The sequence below is a fragment of the Hemicordylus capensis genome, chromosome 3 (assembly GCF_027244095.1).
Source record: "Hemicordylus capensis ecotype Gifberg chromosome 3, rHemCap1.1.pri, whole genome shotgun sequence".
Classification (NCBI taxonomy): domain Eukaryota; kingdom Metazoa; phylum Chordata; class Lepidosauria; order Squamata; family Cordylidae; genus Hemicordylus; species Hemicordylus capensis.
Window position 1 is genome coordinate 309,499,036 of NC_069659.1, and position 18,717 is coordinate 309,517,752.

General features: G+C 45.0%; 1 protein-coding gene across 2 annotated transcripts; it reads right to left on the reverse strand.

Annotated features, from left to right (window-relative positions):
- Nucleotides 1-256: 256 nt before the first annotated feature.
- On the reverse strand, nucleotides 257-18,441 carry FAM124B (family with sequence similarity 124 member B). Of its 2 annotated transcripts, none has more exons than XM_053304440.1 (3): nucleotides 18,179-18,441; nucleotides 6,740-7,515; nucleotides 257-2,687 (listed from the first exon to the last, which is right to left on the reverse strand). In XM_053304440.1, the coding sequence occupies exons 2-3, from the start codon at nucleotides 7,469-7,471 to the stop codon at nucleotides 2,052-2,054; spliced, it is 1,368 nt and encodes a 455-aa protein (XP_053160415.1). In that variant the 5' UTR covers nucleotides 7,472-7,515; nucleotides 18,179-18,441; the 3' UTR covers nucleotides 257-2,051. The 2 variants fall into 2 exon arrangements, with proteins under 2 accessions (XP_053160415.1, XP_053160416.1); XM_053304441.1 differs by lacking the exon at nucleotides 18,179-18,441 and adding an exon at nucleotides 18,017-18,154.
- Nucleotides 18,442-18,717: the final 276 nt, after the last annotated feature.

An 18,717-nucleotide genomic window follows, 5' to 3' on the forward strand; every position in this document is an offset into this window, starting at 1 on the left:
AACTGAGGTACTCAGTGATAATTTTCTGAAGCCTGTCAGTGATGAGGAGGGGAGGGGGTATGCTGAGCTTTAGCATGTAGCCAACCAATCAGGAGCTGAGGACAGGCATCCTTCCTGAGCCCCGATATCCGAGATCCTTTAAGCAGAGGTGAAATGGCCAACCCGGGTACCTACCAAGAAACTGATGTGCAAATCCTAACCACAGACTCGACTTCACCCACCCATTCAGGCAGATGAACACACATCAATACTTCCATACATGTAACCATTTATTTTATGTTCTTACACCTGCACATGTTGTTATGCATGATTCTAGCTCAACTGTGCAAGGGCATATCTATTCCATCACCTCCAGCATATGTGCTGGGAAAGTGATAGGGGTGTATCACTTTCCAGAGCCCTGGTGTACATTTCTCTGGGCTCCAGGACTAGCTATTGGGTATTGTCAGCTAAGCCTGAATAGACAGAAATAGCCTTATGGCTCAGCCAAATGTAGACCCAGCTTGCTTTGAATATTATGCAGTATGGTGCTTCTAGCGTGCACTGCATATGGTGAGAAAAGGTCAGAGGATGTTCACTCCAGAAGATATACAGCAGCAGCTCACACAGATGGTGTAAAGATGGGAGGAGGAGATCTGTACAATGGCAGCAAACTAGTGGACAACAACACTGTGTATTCCAGGGACAGGCAACCTTGGCTCTCCAGTTGCAGTTGAATAAATGGTGGCTAGGGATGATGGGAGTTGTAGTTCAACAAGAGCTGGCGAACCAAGGTTGCTTGTCCCTGGTCTATGCTGTGTCTAGGCCCCAAGCAAAGCAAGAATCAGCTCTAAAATGCTCGTGCAGGGCTGCACAATTTGGCCCTCTAGCAGGGTTTGGACTACAGCTCCCATCATCCCCAGCCAGTGGCCAAAAGTAAGGCATGATGGGAGTTTTAGCCTAGCATCTGTAGGAGGGACAAAGGTGTGCAGTCCTGTGCTGTTGCATACACTTCTGACAGAATGAAGACAAGAGCAGCTCCTGAGAAGAAGCCTCACACATCTCCATTTCAACAGGGAGACTACACAACGAGGGGCGGTCCTATGCACATTTACTCAGAAACAAGTCCTACCATTTTTAATGGGGCTTACTCCCAGATGTCTTCAGCCTTAGTCCAAGTTGTCCAGCAATCCTGTATGTTCTTACCCATTACTTTAAAAAGGCAATACACCCAGTTCATTTGGTGGGACATGAGGGATCTAGCCATTTCTCATCTTACCCAACATCAAGAACTTTGTTAGCAAGCAGCCAGCTACCACCTCGACAAACTGTGGTGGTCGCTTAACGCAGGCACTAGTCACTAGTTACAAGTCACTGCAATACAGCCATGGCCGGTTCGGATGTCACAGGGACCCAAGATTAAACCTTGACTTCACACAATGCCTCAGCGCTTTGGGAGCAAGCAGTGCTTTCCTCTTTGCATGTGAGCCTTGGATGTAAAATCCTTCCAGGGCACACCAAGCCCACAATCCCAAGGCACTGGGGTACTGTGTGAAGTTGAGCCTTATTTTGGACAATCTTGACGTGTTTTCCAATAGTCTCAAAGTTGCTGTTGCACAAATGCAGAGCTCTGGTCATAGTTCTCTTGCACAACAAAGCACACAGCCCTTCTCTATTCTAGAATACAGAATTATTACACCACACAGATGCTAAAACTAGTGAAGTAGGTTTCTGCCTCCCAGGTTTCTAATGGAATTTAGGAAGCTTGGTGGGCATTAAATGAATGGCTTCTTTCAACCTATTGCACAATAACCCTCTGGCACATGAAGTTTATCTCACAACCCTCCTTAAAAACACACACTCAAAGAAACACTTAGTCCGTTTAGCATTAATCAATTGTCCATTAAAGTTTTGTTCTCTTGCAAACTATTGTTACGCTTTCTTTTCACGCTACTATAAAAAGGTAGTATAGGCAGCTGGGGTATCTGCACAAGGACAGCGTCCTTGTGCAGCATACAGATTGTTCTCTCTGTTATTCCAGAAATAAGGCACTGAGAAGTCAACTTTTAAAGTCATATAAAAAATTCCTCTTCCTCATCTTTCCCATGGCTTGCTTTCGATACTCCTAGGAGAGAATCCAACTGTCTCTGCTCTGATTCTTTATTTACTTTGGCAATATTGAATGACAGCCGGCTTCTGTCCTCAGAGTACAAGGTGACTCTGGAGCCAGCTCTTGTGGACGAAGAGCAGGATGCCTGGGACGGAGGGAGGCCATTCTGCAAGTCCCTTGAAAATCGGTCCAGTGGAGAGTCAAAAGGGACCACTCTGCAGCCTGTATCAACATTAGTCTCCTCCTCTTCCTGCCCCTTGAAAAGCCAGAGTTCATGGCTGGAATGCCTCAGTTTGGTGCCCAAATTCAGGTAGGAAGGGCCTAGATCCTGTAGAGAAGAGCCCGTTCGACTATATGAGGAAGAACAAAAGTGGCTTTGCGAGGGACTGCAGGTATTTTCTGGACCATTTGCCCCACACTGTGCAAATTTGTTTTTATTCTTCATAGCTCTAAGTGTCCGGCTTTTCGGCTGGGCTGCAATTTTTCTGGTAGCCAGAGGAGATGGCGTGGAATAGCGGGGGACCCCTTCCTCCTTTGCATGGTTGTGCCAACTGGAGAATGAATCCTGGTTAATGTTGTGCTTAGAGCTGCCTTGAACCTAGGAAAGAAAGAAAAATATTCACCATGTTCTGGCATCATAATGTGATCAGAGCTCCACTTGATTCAGGGGCGGGGGCATCAGCAGCAAATAAATCATTAAAGGGTTCTACTGTGCTATGTTAATTTACAGCCCCTGCATGAAATCATTCAAAATATACACACAGTCAAGGAACATATACAAAGTGATCTAATATTAAATTGTCAATTGTTGTTTTCTGTTATTTGTACTTTTGATTAGATGAGATTGGCAGTTTCTAGGAGAAATACTCCAGCATTACAAATCGAAGAGACACGTATTTGAGCTTTGCAATGAATTTTACAAAATATTATTTTAAGCAAGCATAGAAGAAGAAGAAAATGCTGTAAGACAGGGCTTCCTGCACTGGCTGACATCCTGACTCAATGAAGCACTCATTCATGCAACAGGAGCCTTGCGCAATTACCCCTGCAACAGTGCAGTTGAACAAGAGCCCTTGGACTCTGGAGGACTCCCTGCTCTCCTGAAGAGCTCTGCGGGAGTGGAAATGCAACACTGGGGGGTCAGCAACACTTGCGGAGCCCTTCTGGAGTGCTCCTCATGCTCCAAAGTCTAAAGGCTCTTGTGCAAGTGTGCTCATGCAGAGAGACAGGGGGAGTTGCATGAGAGATTCTATCACAACCCCGCAACACCTAGAAGTACCAGTGCAAAACTACCCAACAAGTCCAAAGCTAGGCTGAGCTATGAACCCAAACCTGTATTCACTACTGCTTAAGGTAAATCTACATGGTAGTTTCATGTTCTGTGGATTTAGTGCACAAAGTATCTAGATCCATTTCAAACTGGCATTCGAGTGGGCTATGGGGTGGAGATGGGTCGGCCTGACGGATGATCTCCAATTGGGAATTGACAGAGGGAGTGTGACTCTGTTGGTCCTTTTGGATCTCTCAGCGGCTTTCGATACTATCGGCTATAATATTCTTCTGGAGCGTCTGAGGGGGTTAGGGGTGGGAGGCACTGCTTTGCACCACTCCGACCTCTCGGGCAGGTTCCAGATGGTGTCCCATAGAGACTGTCGCTCTTCAAAATCTGAAATTTTATACAGTGTCCCTCAGGGCTCCATATTATCTCCAATGTTGTTTAACATCTACATGAAACTGCTGGGAGAGATCATCCAGAGTTTTGGAGCAGGGTGTTATCAGTATGCTGATGACACCCAAATCTATTTCTCTGTGTCAACATCATCAGGAGAAGGCATAACCTCCCTAAATGCCTGCCTGGAGATGGTGATAGGCTAGATGAGGGATAACAAACTGAGACTGAATCCAGATAAGACAAAAGGTACTTATTGTGCAGGGGTTGGAACTAGGGATCTGCATGAACCTGTTTGGCGTTCTATTCTTAGAACGCCGAACAGGTTCAGAAACCCCACGTTTGAATGCGAGGGCACCTTAAGGACGGGGGAGGGTGCACTTACCCCCCACTGGCGCTCCCCCCTCCAGTGCTCCCCCCTCCGGCGCTCTGTGTATAAATAGTCTGGTGGGGTGGCAGCATAACTCCTTGCTGCCCCATTGTTTCACTGACCGGAAGTGCTGTGTGCGAATGGCGGGCACACATCACACACATGTGTACGCACACCCGTGATGTGCGCACAGCACTTCCAGTCAGTGAAACAACAGGGCCACAAGGAAGTACACTGCTGCCTCACCAGATTATTAGGAACATAGGAACCTGCCATATACCAAGTCAGACCATTAGTCTATCTAGCTCAGTATTGTCTTCACAGACTGGCAGTGGTTTTTCCAAGGTTGCAGGCAGGAATCTCTCTCAGCCCTATCTTGGAGAAGCCAGGGAGGGAATGTGGAACCTAGATGCTCTTCCCAGAGCAGCTCCATCCCCTGAAGGGAATATCTTACAGTGCTCACACATCAAGTCTCCCATTCAAATGCAATCAGGGCAGACCCTGCTTAGCTAAGGGGACAAGTCATGCTTGCTACCACAAAACCAGCTCTCCTATTTATACACAGATCGCCAGAGGGGAAAGTGCAACATCCCCCTTCCTTAAAGCCACCCCACCACCCCATCAGCTCAAAGCAAGCCGGTTCCATGCATATCCCTAGTTGGAACTAGGGGGACCATTCTGATCTGCCAGTTCTGGATGCGGTCAGTTCCACAGAAGGAGCAGGTATGCAGTCTGGGGGTGATTCTAGATCCAAGTCTCTCCTTGGTGCCCCAGGTTGAGGTGGTGGCCAGAGGTGCTTTCTATCAGCTTCGGCTGATATGCCAGCTGTGTCTGTTTCATGAGATAAAACTACCTTAGAACAGTGGTACATCTGTTGGTAACCTCCAGACTTGACTACTGTAATGTGCTCTATGTGGGGCTGCCTTTATACATAATCTGGAAGCTGCAGTTGGTCCAGAATGCATTAGCCAGGTTGGTCTCTGGGTCACCCTGGAGAGAACATATCACTCCTGTATTTAAAGAGCTACACTCTTTCTGCCAATAGGTTTCTGAACAAAACACAAAGTGCTGGTTAGAACCTATAAAGCCCTAAACAGCTTAGGTCATATTTAAGAGAACATCTTCTTCACCACGGGCCCACTGCCCATTGAGATCAACAGGAGAGGTATATCTGCAGTTGCCACCGGCTCATCTGGTGGCTACGCAGGGATGGGCCTTCTCCCTTACTGTCCCAAGGCTTTGGAATACACTCCCTGCTGAAATAAGAATCTCCCATCTCTGACAACTTTTAAAAAGGCAGTCAAGACACATTTGCTCATCCAGGCTTTTAATCAGATGTACAGTTTTTAACATTGTGTTAAATTAAAATTATTTTAATGTTTTAGTTTGTAGTTTACAGTAAACTGCCCTGAGACATAAGTTTTGGGTGGTAGATAAATGTGCTAAATAAATAAGAAGCACAGAAAAACCCTAGAGCCAAGCAAGAGCTTTTTATCTCGTTAACCTGCCAGGCTTGATCATAGTTGGATTTTGATATATAGCAATTTTAGTCATGCATCTACTCAGATATGCACGTTTAGCCCATTGCTCAAAGGTACTTGAGCAGCCTTTAATTAAGGTGAAGCATTTCATATTTGAATCAATAACAATTTAATACCCTTTTGTTGACTTATAGAACAAGCCACACTATAGGCATGACCAAGCAAGGTATGAGCTACAATTCAATGATGCATTTCATCAACACTTAATATGGCCATAGATAAGTTGTTTTGCATTATAAAAGCATTCAGAAGTCACAGACCTCTGAATGAAGATATATTGCCATGATGCCACGCTTTAGCAACCACCAAGAAGTTAGCTGCAATTACCATGCACCACATTCAAGAAAGCACATACATGCACCAAATTCAAGGGCACAGAGGGAGACATTTTCAGTTGCTATCCTGTAACAGCAAAACTCCTTTCTTCCTGGAAGTTCACCATGCAATTCAGGAAATCCACAAAAGTTACCATTCTACAACAATTTTACTTATCCGCTTATTCACATACACACAATAATGATTCGTGGCCTTAAAAAACTAAGTCTTGAAGCATCCCTATCTGGAAGCCATTTGTGGCTATTTACAAGCTTGCTGAATTCTGAGCATTTTCTGGAAACATTTTAAGAGTTTGTTTGGTGTTGGATAGCTGGAGACTGAGCGAGTGTCTGGATTTTTAATGCATTATAACCTTTTATAGCTCAACTAATACTTTGTCAGCATTGTTGGAGTCAAGTTGTTCTTTTAATGCTATTGCTCCTGACTGGGTTAAGGTAAACCTCTTAAAAAGTTAATTTGCTTCCTACAAGGTAAAGGCACATAAACACTCCCAGATACTAATCAATTACATAAATGCAGAATGGGGGGGGGGGAAGAGTGTTAAAAATAAGTTTGGTCTGTAGATAATTGCAAATGGTATCTGCAAGTTAGACTAGCAGTACCCACTCATACAGTGCCTATTGCAATAACAACAAGAAAAATATCAAAGCAGTAGCAATTGTAATTCAAGGATGTTGCACAAAACTGAGCTGTGCCTTGTTGATTCTGCCTACTGTGTATAATCAGAACAATACCTGCAGCAGGATCCTGTTTCCTTCATAGTCTTCGGTTTGCCACCTAGTGCTGCTTATAGGGACGCAGGGATTAGGCAGAAGCGGAACCAGCTGGCCGATTTCATGCACCTTGAACTGCAACACCGAAGATTCCTTCGAGTCCACAGACATTCCCAGAGGCAGCTGCTTCAGGCAGAGCTGAACCGCAATGCTTTTTGTCGTGTACAGTACGAAGGCACAGAAGCTGTTTTTCTGCACGGTTGCTTCCTTCTGCAAGATCATCTCATAGAGCCTCACCGCATCGTCATAGTTATCAAAGCTACAGTAGACAGTGATGCGCAGGATTTCAGTGCCGTAATGAACTTGTCTCACTCCCCACACAGGCATATGCTCATCCAGTCCATAGAAGTCCTGATTAACAAGAGCATTGGGAGCTGGCTTCCCACTGGTGCTCTCCATTTGGACATGCTGCCAGGGTGGGCGCTGGAAAAAGTCATGGATTTGGAAGATACGGTCTTCCCCAAAGTCCTCGTGCAAGAAAAGCAGGACAGACGTTCCAGGGAACCTGGAGCCCTTTTTTCGATATGTCTCATAATACTTCACTGGAGATGCACGCTCTGAGACAAGGAAGAGACACACATCTAGGCATATCCATTCCTGAAGCCTATCAATGGTTTGCTGCAAGAGTAATGCATGCCCCGATCTGGCAAGCAGATGCACAGTCATCACTAAAGAGTCTGTTCTTCCATCCATTGTATGGTGACCTTGAAAATACGATCATATTGCTGCTCCAGTGCCTATAGATTAAAAAGGGATATCAGACACAAAACGCCAATTAAAAAGATTACAACCTGTACTGCCCAGACAATTCCATTTAAACCCTTCTATATGCCTTGCAAACCTCAATATGACACGAACACAGAGATCAATCTCGGTTTTATTACCTGCAAATTGGATTTAGAGTTGCACATGAAGTTCAGTGATAAGGCTGGGGTGGGGAGGGGAGGAAGGTTCCCCATTTCCTGACTCCCCAGCCTGAGTTTTAGTTATTATATTTAAAGAATCTCATATTTGCCACTCCAAGCACCCACTCCAAATCTTCTTCTAGAAGACTTACACAACGTTGCACAGGGCAATGATAAGTGGTGAAGAATTTTAAATCATACAAAAGGTATCAATTTCACAACATTATGCAGAATTGCCAGCTGAAAGCCAGCAGACCCTTGGTAGCTGCTCATGGACAGCACCGTCATCCCTGTGCAAATACAGAGTGATGCTTGCGTTTTAAAGACTTGGCGTTTGTGTCCTCCTTTCATTCTCTGTGCCAAGGGTTTCTGCTTTACAATGCTTGCAATCTTCCTGAGACAACACCCTTCTGGGCTGCACTGATAAACTATTCTTTTAACAGCAGAGAGGAAATGGTAGAAGCCAATGTGAACACTGCAGATAACAGATGTCTATCTCCCAGAAGCAATTTCAGGAAAGACGAGATTTCAGGGAAATGGTTTTTGAATGCCAGCTTTACGTATTGCTGTTTTGTACATTGTGGAATGAAGGTTCCCATTTGGCTCTGCTCCAGCGGCTTCATTTCCTTACAGCAATTTCAAAAGCAAGATTTTTATGCAGGGGTGTTTTCCTCTAGAAATTATGGTGGTTTGATACCTCGCTATGAATTTCATGCATCTGAGATTATTCCTGAAGTACCAGACTTGGTAACATCCCTCAGTGCATTTAAGCAGCCCTTTAAGTACTATCCTAGCTGTCTTTCCATGAGTTGCTCTTGTACACCAGGGATAAGATTTAAATGACCCCATCATGTGGACAGGGCTGATCCTGGATCTGACCACAGAACTGGCAGTGGAGACGCTAATTTCACAGATTTATGTGATTGGCCCCTGCCCATGGGCTGGGTCACTTCAAGTTTAACCTACCTATGCAGGAGCCATTCACAGAAAAGACAGCTCCCATGCCAGTAGGGCAGGCCTGCACAACATAAGGCCCGGGAGCCAGATTTGGCCCGCAGGGACTATTTCACTGGCCCCCAGGTATCCTGCAGCAATACAGGAGTGGGAAACTGCCTTATAGCGCCATCCTGTGCATGCTTTCTCAGAAATATCCTCCATGGTGTGCCCAGTGAGGCTTACTCCCATGTAAGCATGCCTAGGATTGCAGCCTGAAAGCAACAACAACTTCGGGAGAGGAGAGGACTTGGCATTTGTTTGGGGCTGGCATGCACTCCAGGGGCCCCACTGGTTCGGCAGGGATGGGACCTATTCTCTGGCCACTATCCCTGGTTAAAACTATGGGTCCATTGACAGGGGGAGTAGATCCACAAGTAACTAATAATATTTTTTAAAATTTTAATGTAATCATGTGCTAAATGTCCAACCTTGGCCCCTGCACACCAAGTTGTGGATGGTTCTGGCCCACCAGGGCATTTGAGTTGTGTAGCCCTACAGTAGAGTAATGTTTAAGGGGCTCCTACAACTTGTAATTATCAAAACTGGCATCACTGGCACACCCACAAGTTTGTTGATGGGCAATGTACTCAGGACCAGATTCATCCTGCATTCAGGATTTGTTCCATTTTATTTGTTGGCCAATATGGAAACAAACGTGAACAATCTGTTGTTCTTTTAGGCCATCATAACATAGCTCATTTACAGAGCAGCATGTATCTGTCATTCATTTTGTCACTTGTGCTGCACACAGGACCATCATGGGGAAAGAAACTCAACTTTTAAACCTGGATGGGTGGCCAGATCTCCTTTCAAAGTGGCAACCCTAGTTACAATTAAGCTGGTTTTGGTCCTGAATAAGGCTGAGAGTCAGAGCCCCTCTTCACCATAGTGCTTTTTGAAGCACCGCTCTCCCCCACCAGGACAGGCCTAATTTATTTTTATCCTACCCTTTCTTCAAGGAGTTCCGAGTGGAGTCCATGGTTCTTTCCCCTGGATATGATTTTATCAACGTGACAATTGTGTAAGTCAAGCTTAGAGAGAGAGATCAGCCCAATGTCACCCAGTCAACTTCAGGGCTGGTTAGGAAAGGGTGTTTCCAGAACCGATGTAGCCCAGAGGGCAGAAAATTCCCTTTAAGTTTTGAAAACCTGGCTTGAAGTTCTATCCCTGTTGAAGCTTCACTGTGGCTACTACCTCAAAAAATTTGTTCCCCATTTATAAAATGGATACAACAGTGACAGGGATGTCATGAGGACAGAGCTCAAAAGGTGCTGCAAAATAAAAGTGTTACATTATAAACACTGTTTTGCTCTGTTGGAGGCAATTCCATACAGACTTCTAATTTAATCAAGGCAAGTGGCATGATCATCTCTTGCAAGTTTGAGAATGTTGAGTGGACTCCAGATTCCAGGAAACTCCCTTTTTCCTGCCCACTACAAAAAGTGAACTAAAACACTCCCACTCCTTTAACACTTCTGTTTGGATAGCATGTGCTTAAAACCATCTCTCTGGCGAGCTTCTATAGCGAGCAAGGGCGGGAGCCGAGGGGAATCCCCCCACATATGATACATTAATTATCCTATTATCAGTAATTGCCACCTGCTTCCCATTTTCCTGCACAACCTTCCCATGTGGGAGTATGCTAATATCCCTTCTTATCGAAAACACTAATTTTCCTTAGTGTGAACATAGTACAGCAGTTGGCTCTGTCTTCCCAGCTATTAGTCACATTTGCCAACAATGCCCCAATTTTCTCCCCCACCCTACATGTACATACACAATTACTATTTTTGTTTTGCTTTGTTCTCAGTATAAAAATTTTGGGAAACCCATACCGAGACAGAAACTGGAGGGGAGAGGTGGAGTCTATTTTGAAAAGATGTGTTGAGCAGGCTTTTAATTAGATACTGTTTTAATTGTGTTTTAATAGTTTTAACCATTTAATTTTAATTGTTGAAATGTTTTAATCTTTTATTGGCTATTTTTATTGTTCGTAAACCACCCAGAGAACTTGTGTTTGTGGCGGCATAGAAAGGTATTAAATAAATAAATAAATAAATAATAAGAGGAGCCCAGTGATTAAAGCATATGACTCTGCATCAGCAGGACCCAGAATAAAATCTAAACATCTCCAGTTAAAAGCATCACAGGTGGCGGGGCTGGGAAATAGCAGCGTCAGTCAGGGTTAGGAATAGTTGGCCAAAATAAGCTCTTGGCCCTTCAGTCATCATAAAGCTCACCACCCTATATTTTAACTCCCTACATATTTTGCTATTGAAGATTAAAGCCACATTACTTTGGTCTGGCTTAAGTCTAGACAATGATTTCATTGTCAATGCCCATTTCTGTTTAGAAAGGGGACACGTGTGGCTTTTATTGATTCCATAGCGATAGGTTTGCCTTTTTTGTCCAGTTTCCCACCAACTGACTTAGACAATTATGACAGCTTGCCTGACTGGCCACACAAACCAGCAAGGCAATACCTTCTAGGAAAATAAAAAAAACCCAGACACCACATAACCTAAATTGCTATTTTTAAAATATTTCATTGTTAAATATGTTTCTTTTTATTTAGTTGTGCTAGTTATATACTATTAGTAATATTAAAAACTTAATCTTTGATTAGGTACAGTTTTCCAGTTTTATTTGATGTTATAGTACAGTATTGATTTACTGGTTTGTATTCAAGAATACAGTTTACCTTTTTAAACTTAATTACTCTCCATTTCAGAACAGAAAGCTAGAGCACATGTATGTGAGTAGCAAGCATTCTAAGCCAGCCTTTTGACTATAACTAGCCTGATTTTGTCCTCATGTGAAACAGGCCTTGGCAGCTTTTGTAATTGGTAATTTATATTGCAGCTGCCATTGTGTTATTCCTTCTGTCTCTCTGGGCTCAGCCTTAGTGGTGCAGTGAGCCTTAAAAAGTTGGCCTGGTTTCATATTCTAACCGATCACACACACATACACTGACCAGGCTAACAGTCAAGAGTTGGATCCCAAACACTGAAACATGACTATATCTACATGATAGTTGGCAGAATATTGTCCCAAAGTCAGCTGAAATTTCTGGAATATGCCTTTCAAATAGACAGAAAAGTATTACATGGGAATATATACATTAGAGAAAGAGAGACCGTGCGTGCGAACGCCTTGCTGACAAAGTCCATGTTCATTTAACAAACATGTTCAAACACAGCAACTAATCATTGCAAAATCCTGAGTTAAGTATAAGCATTTCCCCAGAAGGTGTTCTGATGACCCAGTCACCAACAGATAAGGGAGTGCTCATGAGTTCAGTATATGATCAGCACATTTGTTCAATTACTCAAGTATGATCTTTACTTGCTCTTATAGCTATGGCTTCAAAGTGAAGAATCACATGCCACAGAAAGTTGTGTTGGTGCATTAGGTGGCGGGTGGGGGGGCCGAAAGGCACAATTTTAGTAACACCAATATTTGGACCAACCAAATGAAACAAAGTCTTAAGTAAGATTCTGAGTTCTTCACAAGCCTTCATCAGCAAAAAGAGGGTAGATCGGCTAAGCAAAGCAAAGCTACTGTGAAGTTTGTGTTTGTTTTGTCAGGCCTTTGATCTATTGCATCTTAGTAGTGTGCACGGTTTTGGTCCAGCGCCATGGGAAAGCCCTCCGGACCAGTTCGGAAGTCCGGCGGTCTGGAGGTTCCGATGGGCGGGGGACTGTTACTTTAAGCGGGGTGGTGGTAGTACTTACCCCCCCCCGCCGCTCTTCCCCCTCCGGCACTGGTCCTTTGAAAAATCTTCTTGGGGCGGCAGAGTTCCTCCCTGCCGCCCCTGCCCCCATCATTGTTAGAGGGTTAAAGTGACTAGCGCTAGAGCGTTGACTGAAGGGTTAAAGTGACTAGCGCTAGTGGTGTGCATGCGCCCTGTGCGGCGCGCACGCTCGTCTCTGACGCGTGCGCGCCACAGTGACGTATGTGGCGCACGCGCGGCAGCGGCAGAGATAAGCGCGCATGCCGCACAGGGCGCATGCACGCCACTAGCGCTAGTCACTTTAACCCTTCAGTCAACGCTCTAGTGCTAGTCACTTTAACCCTTTAACAACAACGGGGCAGGGGCGGCAAGGAGGAACTCTGCTGCCCCAAGAAGATTTGTCAAAGGACCAGCGCCGGAGGGGGAAGAGCGGCGGGGGGGGGAGTACTACCACTCCCCCACTTAAAGTAACAGTCCCCCCCATGCCAGACCGTGGGGGGGGGGGACTCCGGACTGTGCACACCCCTATTGCATCTCTTGCATTTTGTTTTTATTTTTCTGGCATTTCAAGAGTCTATTGGCTGTTCTTTGCTTTTTAGGATGTTGATGATTCCTTTTAGTTATTATTAGAACAGAATAAAAATTCAGTTTGTGGACTAGAAAATGGATTATAGTGGATTATAAATATAAACTAGAGAATTGCTGATAATATATGACTTAATAAGGGTAATATTTATCTACTAGTATTTTTAAGCCCGTTATAATAACGGGCGCTAGCTTTCCCTTGACTTTGTGTATGTGTGTGTGTGTGTGTATGTGTGTGTGTGTTTCTGTGTGTTCCTTCCCCCCCCCCTTTTCTCTTTCTCTCTTTTTCTTTCTGGTTTTTTTTTACAGCCGTTGCTGTATTTTTATTTCTTTATTGTTGTGTTTGGGCTGTATGTTGTGCTTTGTGTAACTGTGTGTTGGTGTAGTGCTTAATGCAACTTTTGTGTTGGTTGTTTGTGAGGGGGATTCTTTAGAAGAGAGGAGCTTGCGAAAGGAGCTCCTCTCTATGCTAGGCTGCTTCCCAGACTGCTGTAATGGACGCAAGTGACGCAATAGGCGTTCCTCACGTCCATGCTGGCAGTCTGAGCAGAGGCTTTCCACTGGGAGGAGCTGTTTTGCTGAGCTCCGTTTTTTTTGTTTTGTTTTTGTTTTGGATGATTGCCGTGGGCTGCAGTGGGTAAGTTGGGTTTGGTCAGCTGGTTGGGTGGGAGTGTGATAGGTGGGGGCGGCGCAATGTGGTAGGGTGTTTTAGGTGGCTTTTTTGGGGGGGGGGGAATGCGAGGAAGTTGGCATGTGGCTTTTTGGCGGGTTTCAGGTGGCGCGGCAGTCCTCGTTGGCGGCTTCGCCGCCGCCTCGTTCTGCCGCCCCTTTCTCTGTTGTGTGTGCTGGCCGCTGTACTATTTCGGGGTGGGCGCTTCTGGCTGGATTGTCCTGCCGCCGCTAATGCTCTCCTCCTTCCCCGCATTCCCGGGGCGGCCCTTTCTGGCCACTCTCGATGTATGGCGGCTCCTGCCACTCGGTCCTTTGCCGCCAGTAATGCCGTCAGTCTCCCCCTCCCCCGCTTTCCCGGCTTCGTTGGGGCGGCCACTTCTGGCTGCCCAAGATGGTCGCCGGGTCCTGCCAGGTGCTTTCGTGCGTTTGTCCCTTGCTCTGTTCTGCGCGTGCGCTCCGCGCAGAACAGTCGAGGCACGAACGCACGCTTGGTGTCCATCCACGGACGGACACCAAGCGTTTTATTAGAGAGGATACACTCTGGACAGGTTTAACCAATATTCTTGCAACTCTACATATCCCATCCCACAATAAGTGCTTTGGACTGTAACCTCTGAACAATCTCACCTCTGAAATGCAGGAGATACATGCTCAATACAGTGTTCTCTCTAATTTTTCCATCTGTGTGCGGAATGAATTTTGTTCTGAGCGGCAGTATCAAGACAATATGTGTGCATGTGCGTTCAGAATGGGGCCTTCCTGATTCAACCTGAGCGGGATCAAAAATTAACTGAGCGGACATCAAAAAACTTGTGAGTGCACACGCACACCTCAGAACACTAAACACTGGCTCAGTATAATGATGGACCTCTACATGCAGCTCCAGCTCCAACATCAGCCAAAGCACCAAGCATTACAATCTTAATAGACAAGAGATAAAGCTGTGCAAGCTTATTTGTAGCTGTTCAGTCATTCCGTTTTAAAAAATGCCTCACTGCACTCCTCTGAGATTGTACAAAAATGCAGGTCTCTTTTTCAAAAGCATTTTTCATGTTTGGCTGCAGTATGCATCTCCAAGGTAGAGCTGAGAGACTCCTGCCTGCAACTTTGGAGAAGCTGCTGCCAGTCTGTGTAGACAACACTGAGCTAGATGGACCAATGTGACTCTTACAAGGCAACTTTCTCCTATGTTCCTAATTTTAGAGCTGAATGAGATCTTTGAGAATCTCCTACAGAATCCCTGACAAGACAGATGGCTGTCCAGCTTCTGTTTGAAAGCTCTAGTGAAGGAGAGCCCACTACCACATGAGGTAGACAGTTCCACTGTCAGATCATAAAATTAGGAAATTCTTCCATGTGTCCAGCCTAAATTGACTTCCATGTAACTTCAACAGAGAACTCTTCTAGGTGACAGTCTTTCAGATATATGAAAGTGGCTATCACATCTCCTAGTCTCCTATTTTCCAGGTTAAAACAACATAAAGAAGTGGTTCTTTATACTAGGAGCATGCAGACAGACGGTAGACCACAGTTCACAGGTGAGCCTCTGATTACTCAAGAACCAACATGATTGTTGGGGTTCTTAAAGAGAATGCTGGTCTGGGTGGTTTTTGTCTGATCATTCTTAAGCAGGAGTACATTATTCTTGTGTCTTGCTGTTGATCAGCTGTGACTTGCCTGAGCCCCCTTGCTTTAGAAACAACTTTAAACAGATTGGTGGACCACAGGGACTGCTTTAAAAAAGGTAGCCATAAAAGACTGGTTAGCCCAATCTTGCTTTTAACTAGCAAGGTTTAAGAAGTTGACTATGAGTTGATTTGCCTTTGCCTTGAAGAGAAGTGTAATAGTCAAGCAAAGTTGTTACTTTCCCTTCTCTTTCTTCAAGCCCCAAATCTATCTTCTTGCTGAAACTGACTTAACTCCCTAAGAGAAGCCCAAATATGAGTAACCTATTTGCTTGGATTCATCCTTTGTCTCTTTAGTATAAAGCTGTTTGGAGACGGGAAACTGTCTTTGGCTTATTTATTTTATTATTTATTTATTTAATGTATATACCGCCTGACTCCAAAGGCTCTCCAAAACAAGCACAATAAAAAACAAAACAAATATTAGAAACAGCAATTTTAAAATCATGTTACACTGATAGCACAACATACTTTATTTCATTTTTACACAGGCAGTTCACTTTTTGAAACCTTTATTTATTTATTTATAATATTTATACCCCACCCCTCCAGTACATTACTGCTCAGGGCAGCTCACAACATGTATAAAACAGTTACAATATAAAACCAGGCCAATAAAATTAACCAAATTAAACAAGTTAAAAATCCAAGCTAAAACCACAATCAGAATTAGCTCTTAAATTTTTAAATTAAATTCTTTTAAAAAGCTAAAGACTAAGAATTATAAAAACTGAAGACTAAAGACCCTACCAGATACAGGCAACATTAAAAAGCCTCTTAAAACAGATGTGTTTTTAGTTGTTTTTTTAAAAACACTGAGAGAGGGAGCATGGCGAACCTTTGAAGACATGCTTTGTTTCCCAACCACCAATAATGCCAAAACAATCTGTTAATATCCCTATCAGCTCCCATCCTTCCTCCTCCTTTTTCTCGCAGGCTACAAGAACTGCTGCAATTCTGAGTAAACTGCAAGTAGGGAGGAGCAAGTTAAGGACAAGTCAAAAGGTCACATTTCTCCTCATCCCCTGGTGAGGAGATGAATAAGTACAAGCTACCATAGCAACCTCCACACACACACACTTATTTATTTATCTATCTATCTATCCAAACAGAATAGATACTACAAAGGCTTTGTCTCAAAACGCCTTTAATACTCTTGCAATGGAAGAGTACGGCAAATACCATTTGCACCAGTGTAAACCAAAATCTAAACAGACTATGGACAGCTTTACAATGAATATTGTTGGAGAAAGAAAGTATGTGTATAAATGGACGAGAAAGAAGATAAGGACAAAAATAGGTCCAATTCTTGTTCTGTAAGCTGTTTTCTCACAAAAGCCACCTTATCACAGGCATTTGAGAAACCTCTCTGGAAACCAAGAAGAAGTTCGAGATGTCATGGTGTTCATTTAAAGGAGCACAATCCTAGCCACTTACCACAGAACGCAATAGGGCTTACTTCTGTTTCGCATGGGGCCACTGAACGCAATAGGGCTGTGTAAACAGCATAAAACAAACCCATCCAGAATTTTCACTCGAGGCACAAATGGCCAGGCTCAAACTATCATACTTCAGACACATTATGCAAAGAACATCCAGCTCCCTTGAGAAGTCCATCATGCTGGGAAAAGTTGGAGGAAAGTTGGAGAGAACGACCAGCAAACAGCAAGGTGGATGGACTCGATTACAACAGCAATGAATGCACCACGGAGAGACCTTGAAGGCAAAGTTTATCCTGGAGAAAATCTATCTATGTGGTCGCTAAGAATAGAACCTACTTGACGAAGGCACTCAATCAATCAATCAATCAATCAAACAGACAAACAAACAGAGAACTGGGCCACCACCCGCCCGCTTTCGCTTTAAGCTGATAAGGCAAGAAGTTCAACATTTCCAGCTAAAAAGAAGGGAGTGGGTCTCCCTCCAACTGAGCAAGAGATCCACTCCTCCTCCTCCTCCTCCTCCCACCCTTAGGATCTGAACAGTCCTGTGAGTTTCCCCAGAGACAGATTAATATAGTAGCAAATGTAGCATTTGCTACGGGCCCCGCGTTTTTGAGGGCCCCGCATGCCCGGCTTCCAACTGGGAATTAAAGTTAAAACTTTACCTGTTTTATTTGGTCCATGTTAGATAAAATATCCCTTTTCTGCTAAATGTGCTTTTTAAGAGAAGGCCCAGCACAGCATCTGTCCAGTGGCTGTTGCTGGTGCCTACCACATTTTTCTTTTTAGAGTGTGAGCCCTTTGAAGAGAGAAGCAACTATCCACTCTTTATTTTTCTATGTAAACCACTATGAGAATTTTGATTGAAAAACGGTATATAAATGTTCACTGTTGTAGTAAGTGTGAGTTTGTGGCTTGGTCTCCCATACTGCAAAATATAGCTAATGAAAAAAACTGAATTACTTTACTGTGCAAGTAAATAATTTACGTTTTAATATTTATTTGCATTTTTTAAAATTTAGGGCCCCTTTATAACATATGCTACAGGCCCCGCACTGGCTTAATCCGGCCCCGAGTTTCCCAGCTCGTTTAGTTCCTAGGAAGCAGACTTGAGGAGGGGGAGACAGAGAACAGCCTTCACTAGTTCTCGCCGCGCGCACACAAACACGCGCGGCAAAGTTGGGGCGGGGAGGGGGCGCGGAGAGCTGTAGCCCCCTGACCTGTAGAAGAGAGACTGACGCCTACGGATTCCCTTCTCCCCGGTAGCCGCAGGCGGGGGCGAGCGGAGTCCAATGCAAGCTCGAGTGTGCAGCAGGGCAGATGCCTAGATACCAGACAACAACCCCGTTGGCAACCTCCTCCCCCAGCAGCCGCTCGCCTACCTGGAGGCGTCTGCGCCAGCCTCCATGATGCCTTCGCCGGGAGAGCGCAGCGGAGCATCCTGCGGCTGCTCTGCTCATCCAGCGAGTCGCACCGACCGGCCCGTCGTGCAACAAGTGAGGCGGCAGCAGCAGCAGGACTCGGAGGAGCCCTTCTCCGCCCGGCCCGACTCTTCTAGGCCCCGCCCCGTGGCTCGCGCCACCCAGAGGCTGCTTCTCCGCCTCTCGCCGCTAGAGGGAGCACTGTCGGGCTCCCGTGCATGCAAACCGGCCCGGTGGCCGCCGCTTCGCATGGCCTTTACACTTTAGCAAACGGCAACGTGCAACTCGAGCTAGATCTGGTGAGAGCACACAGCTTTCGTCGACAGGAGGAGAAAGGTCAGACTTTATGAAGATGCTGTTGTTAAGAGTGGTTGACGGGGACGGGAAGACTCGGATTCAAACCTCCTCCAAGGTTGCAGACAGGAGTCTCTCTCAGCCCTTGGAGATGCCAGGGAAGAAACTTGGAACCTCAGATGAGCGGCCCCAGGGGAATATCTTGC